The 5,000-nt window shown below is 48.2% G+C and overlaps 3 protein-coding genes across 5 annotated transcripts in view; 2 read left to right on the forward strand and 1 right to left on the reverse strand.

Moving 5' to 3' along the window:
• LOC126573268 (serine-rich adhesin for platelets-like) overlaps positions 1–3,524 on the forward strand; it is a 13,668-nt gene extending 10,144 nt beyond the window's left edge. Inside the window, exons 6-9 of one of the 3 annotated variants that reach the window (XM_050233240.1) lie at positions 709–879; positions 976–1,518; positions 1,606–2,398; positions 2,853–3,524. In XM_050233240.1, coding sequence (XP_050089197.1) covers positions 709–879; positions 976–1,518; positions 1,606–2,312 — 1,421 coding nt within the window. In that variant the 3' untranslated portion in view covers positions 2,313–2,398; positions 2,853–3,524. Of the gene's footprint in view, positions 592–708; positions 880–975; positions 1,519–1,605; positions 2,399–2,852 lie in introns of those variants that run through there. The other 2 variants (XM_050233241.1, XM_050233242.1) reach the window with 2 other exon arrangements.
• Positions 3,525–3,538: 14 nt separating this feature from the next.
• On the reverse strand, positions 3,539–4,392 carry LOC126573269 (mitochondrial import inner membrane translocase subunit Tim29). The gene has a single exon (XM_050233243.1). It carries the CDS (start codon positions 4,285–4,287, stop codon positions 3,649–3,651), a length of 639 nt encoding a protein of 212 aa, XP_050089200.1. The 5' UTR covers positions 4,288–4,392; the 3' UTR covers positions 3,539–3,648.
• A 303-nt stretch (positions 4,393–4,695) lies between these two features.
• LOC126581641 (uncharacterized) overlaps positions 4,696–5,000 on the forward strand; it is a 2,847-nt gene continuing 2,542 nt past the window's right edge. Inside the window, exons 1-2 of the mRNA XM_050245447.1 lie at positions 4,696–4,849; positions 4,933–5,000. The exon at positions 4,933–5,000 is cut by the window's right edge and continues 2,542 nt beyond it. Coding sequence (XP_050101404.1) covers positions 4,718–4,849; positions 4,933–5,000 — 200 coding nt within the window. The 5' untranslated portion in view covers positions 4,696–4,717. The remainder of the gene's footprint in view (positions 4,850–4,932) is intronic.

Raw genomic sequence — 5,000 nt, forward strand, 5'->3', positions numbered from 1 at the left:
TATAATGCTTAAGTCCAAGACGAGCGGGAAATATCATCTGGTTGCGATCCTGTGGACACATGTTGTACTACTACTAATGCAAAACTTCGCGACAGGATAAAGATTCGTGGTACATGCATATATATATATATATATATATATATATATATATATATATATACATATATAACTTTACGAAATTGTGTGTAAGTTAAGTGCTTTGTTCTGGCGCACCATAGAACATCGACATGGGAACAGCGCCGTTTAGTAAGCGAACGCCAACCATTGTTGTCGGGATATAGAGACACAGAAACAGAGAAAGAGAGAGAGAGAGAGAGAGAGAGAGAGAGAGAGAGAGAGAGAGAGAGAGACATAACAGCAAAGGCGGGGAGATTGGAAGCAAAGTAAATAGACTATGATTAAGGTAACTGAAATTGATGAGTTGCTCTTGTTTAATTAATCCCAGCTCGACCAGAGGACGTAACTGGAATACAACGTCTACATTCTGCTAATTTGTTTTTGATACTAGTCTTTGTTTAGTCTGCTTGCAAATGAGGCAAAATACCTCGCCACCATTTCTTCATTGCTCTATGTATGATGTTCATGGCAAAACCGAATGTCACAATGCCCACATTTCTATGCTCTGCTAGAGTTATCTTGAATGTGTTTGTTTTTGCTTCTTTTCTGGCGCTTTCTTTCCATTCCGGTGAACCATTCCCTTTTTCCTAGATACGGCCCAAGAATGGCTAGCAGCGATAGCCGCCGGTCAGCAACAGCAAACAACGTTACCTCCGGACAGTGCTAGCAGTGGTGGTGGTACGCTAAGTGCCCTAGTGACAGCAGAGGGTACGCAGATCATTCTAACCCAGGACCATGCGGGATCACTGATCGAACTTCAAGGTGAGTATCAGGACTACCCAGACCCGCAACCCCATCTGGTGGCAGGTTTCACATTCGAATTTCACTTAATGCTCACGTATTGGCGCGTACTTCCAGAACAAGCGTCTCTACTTCCTGCAGACGTGCTCCCTGTAAATCATCCGAGCACAACGATCGAAACAAACGCTATACTAACGAAGCCGCCTATCATGTCGACGGTGGAGGTACCATCGAAGAATGGTCGCGATCCCAACGGCAACAGTTCGACGTCTTTCAAACAGCAAAGCGAAGCAGCATCACCATCGTCAGCGACTGTGACGTCAGTGCCGGGAAAAGAAGACGGAGCTGCAGGCGCCTCCATGAAGCTAGTAACCACACCGAAGCCACCGACATCGTCGATGGCGTCTACGACGGCGATGACGACGAATCTCGACGAAACGTTGGCGGCCGTCATTGGTGTACCAAGCAAACCGAATGTACCGACGTCTCTGGAACTGCCAATCACGGTCACGAATCCGGCGATTGCCAAAACAACCACCACTAGCAGCCGCATCAATCCGGTGCTGTTCCCGATCGGGCCCTCGATAGCAGGGCAACCGACGGTCGAAGGCACCGGAACGGCGATCGTGCTGTTGGCCAGCGGGCAGTTAGGTGCGACAGGTACGATCACCGATGATGATACGCCATCTTCCTTCTATTCCCACCCTTCTTCCACTCCCGTTCCATCTCCTTCTTCGATAACACCAGAACAACGTGATGATGATGCTGTAGGTCATTCGGACGAAGCACACCATCAGCCGGAAGTGGTGGAGGACGACGCACTATCGTCATCCGCGGCAACGGAAGCTGTTGCGAAACAGGCGGAGGAAGAGGAGGATGAAATTCAAATTCCCTGCACTCCGGACTCACAGGCTGATGATGAAAATAACGGAGGCGAGGACGAGGATGCGATGGCAGTGGATGAGCAGCACCACCACCACCAAGACGTAACAACAAGCGACGACGACGACGACGGCGCAGGCCAACGACCAGGAGCACGCCGCTGGCTCGGATCACGAATCGCAGGACGGACAAATGGTCGGCGTTCCGGTGCCACAAGACGCCATCCAATGATGATGATGATGATGGTTGACGATGATAATGATGATTCCAACTGTAGCGAAATTATTCCCCTGCAACCGAACGTGGTCGTGCTGGATGCTGCTGCACTGCTCGCTCAACCAGATCACGAATCGGACGAAGAGGAAGATGAGCCCGAGAAGGAACATCAGCAGGAGTTTGCTAATGTTGACGCTCCACGCGGCAATGATTGCAGTACGGTACGATCATCTGTCGTTCCCAACGGTATCGCTGCAGCTACCGATGACGATGGCGGCATCGCCGAAATCAATCAGGACAGTCGCGGTGGTAGCCAATCCACTGGGGCCAGTAGACGCAATGCCGTTGAGCGTTAAACCAGAGCAGGCCATTGGCAGTTGATGAATTGCCAGCGGTTGCCACAAGCTGACCCAACAAAATCTCGCTCGTATACGCCTACTAGGTATCTATGATGTTCTGACGTAAAACGTTTCTTCTCTACTCTCCGCTCTGTCTCAGCTGACGGGATATATTTCAATATGATTTTTTATGTACTCTGTAGCGGCTTGTAGATACGATTACCATCAAACCGTATTCTCCATTTTTTTTTTAAATGGTTTGTTCCTTTTTGCGTAGCCTGCAACATGACACTATTTCTAGTTCTAGCCTTCACATGTAGCGTTAATTGGTGCACTGTCTGTCTGGCTTGTGCAAATTGGATGCGTTCTCTTTGTTTGATCCTTTATACGCCTCCTTTTTTTTCTTTCTCCTATATAGACTAATATTAATCCACTCTAGAACCTATATATTCTCTTTCTATTTAATTTATGTATTTTTTTTTCATTTAACCTATCGCGGATTGCCTGCTCAAACTAAGCCCCCGTCTGTTTGTCTTTTGTTTTCAATTTTTCCTATAGATTCTTTCATCTTGTAAAAGAGTAGCCAACCTGCCGTGCGATCGTGGTTCTCTGCAAAGAAGGCTATCCTTTCCCTCTCCCTCCTATCGAGAACACCAAGGGACTTGTGTTCTCTGGGACACAAGCGAGATAAGATCCTGTTTGGTAGGGAAAAGAGAACGTTACAGGTGATACTAGGCGTTCATAGTACGTGAAACAACGGTAGCGAGCTGTGCGCTATCTGGTAGATATGGTGCACTTTAATATTAATAATGCCCAGTCGACCGTAAACGACGCGACACGCATAACAATCTGCAATCGAATAAGAATTGTTTTAAAATTGACCTATTTGATCAAGCATATTCACTGAGTTGCGTAACAGTTTAACGGCGGAAACTCGGCGTAGAACGTAGAATTCCTAATAATCATTACGGTAGTGACAATTCTATGCCAGTGTAGGACAGAATGTTCGAAAGCTTTGGCAAGGTTTAAACACATATATGGTAACTAATATAGGCTTACAGTACTAGGGGAGGGCAATAATGGATAAGGAAGCGAAGCTATATTGGAAACGGCTTCTAGTTGTGTATGCAATGGTAGTAAGCTGTGGCAAATTTTAGGATATAGAGCGAATGTATGCTGTGTACAAAAGGCTTTCAATAAATGTTTTAGAATTTCCATATTAAAATCCAAGCACGCGAGCCTCATCATCATCACAGTCATTCTGGTAATTCGGATTAGGATACCAATGGGACAGTGTGATGTAAGTGATTGTAAGAAGCTTTGGTTGTAACGCACGCACACGATTTATTGCGCTCTAACTACCCAGATTTTCCTCATTAATATCGTAATCGACCATTTTGCGCTCGAGTTGCCACCACTTCCCGTTGAATCCGACGTCCACTATCCGCTCGTGGAAGGTGAGGTAGCGCGGCTGCAGATACGGACAGACGGCCTTATAGATGGCCAGCCCCTTGTCGTAGTTGTCGAGCCACAGGAAGGAGACGACACCGAGCGACAGCCGCCGCAGGATGCCTTCGTTGTGGCACCGCTCCAGGAAGGTGATGTGCTGTGAAGCGACCGGATTCTGGCAGGTGGGATGCACGAGGGACAGCTGGTTGTAAGCCCGCCGGTACTGATCGTAGAAGTCGGTCTCGCTCGGATTATTGGACCCGCAGTACCCGGCAGCGGCTAACAGCGAAACGTAGATGGTGCTCCGGACAGGACGATCCCGCATACCGCGCCCCGTATCGATCACCATCTCCTTGTAGTCGATGACGAGATTTCTCCAATAGGTGGCCCACTTTTCCACGATCGTTCCCTTGAACCGCTCCGGCAGCGTGATCTCGCCGAGCCGTGTCTCGATCCCTTGGTAGCGACTTTTCACCAGTTCCAGCCCATTGCGGAATAACGATGGTGCCCGACGAAAACCGCGTGCCCCGGAGTTGAGCGACATTATTGGTTCACTTTTTGTGTGCCCCTTGAACGACCGTGTTTTTGGGGATATTTTATGTAACCGCACACCGCGCGGCTCGCCTTCGATTCGATTTGTTTACACATATTCTCCCACCCCCTTCTCCTGATGACAGTCGCGTACACGGTTGCCATCGTAACCAAGAAACACTCTCAGCGGCTTCTTTGTTGACGAAGAAATAAGCATTTATTTGTAAAGACAATAATCCGGATGGCGTTTTTATGACGAAAAAAGGACCCCAAAAATGGTTTGCAGTACTTTATACCTTTTCCGAGGCCAAGGATGGGACAGTCTCTTAACGAATGGTAAGGATGTTTGGCAACCAGGCGATTCCCGTTGACAACTCCAATTTCGCGCAAAACGTGCATCCAAACAAAAGCATGGCCAGACGATAAGCCGGGAAGCTAGCGATATGGAACACGCTCCCCCTAAACGAGCTCGATCAGTGGAAACGAAAACACCTCGCGGTAAAAAACCGGCCAATGCGACGCACGAACTAGCAGGAACCGTCATGCCGGATAAGCCGGTGAAGGTGGAAAGACCGGTAAGACAGACCCCACGTGTGGCTGCTTCCTGTGAACTGCGACTTTACAATAAGCGCTTCGCTTTTCCCTCTCGCCCTCTAAGGATGCCAATCATTATGCACTGGCACCGATGGTGCACGGCTGGATAGGCAAAAATGGCTTTTACGCTAA

Source organism: Anopheles aquasalis, chromosome 2, assembly GCF_943734665.1.
Source record: "Anopheles aquasalis chromosome 2, idAnoAquaMG_Q_19, whole genome shotgun sequence".
Taxonomy (NCBI): Eukaryota; Metazoa; Arthropoda; class Insecta; order Diptera; family Culicidae; genus Anopheles; species Anopheles aquasalis.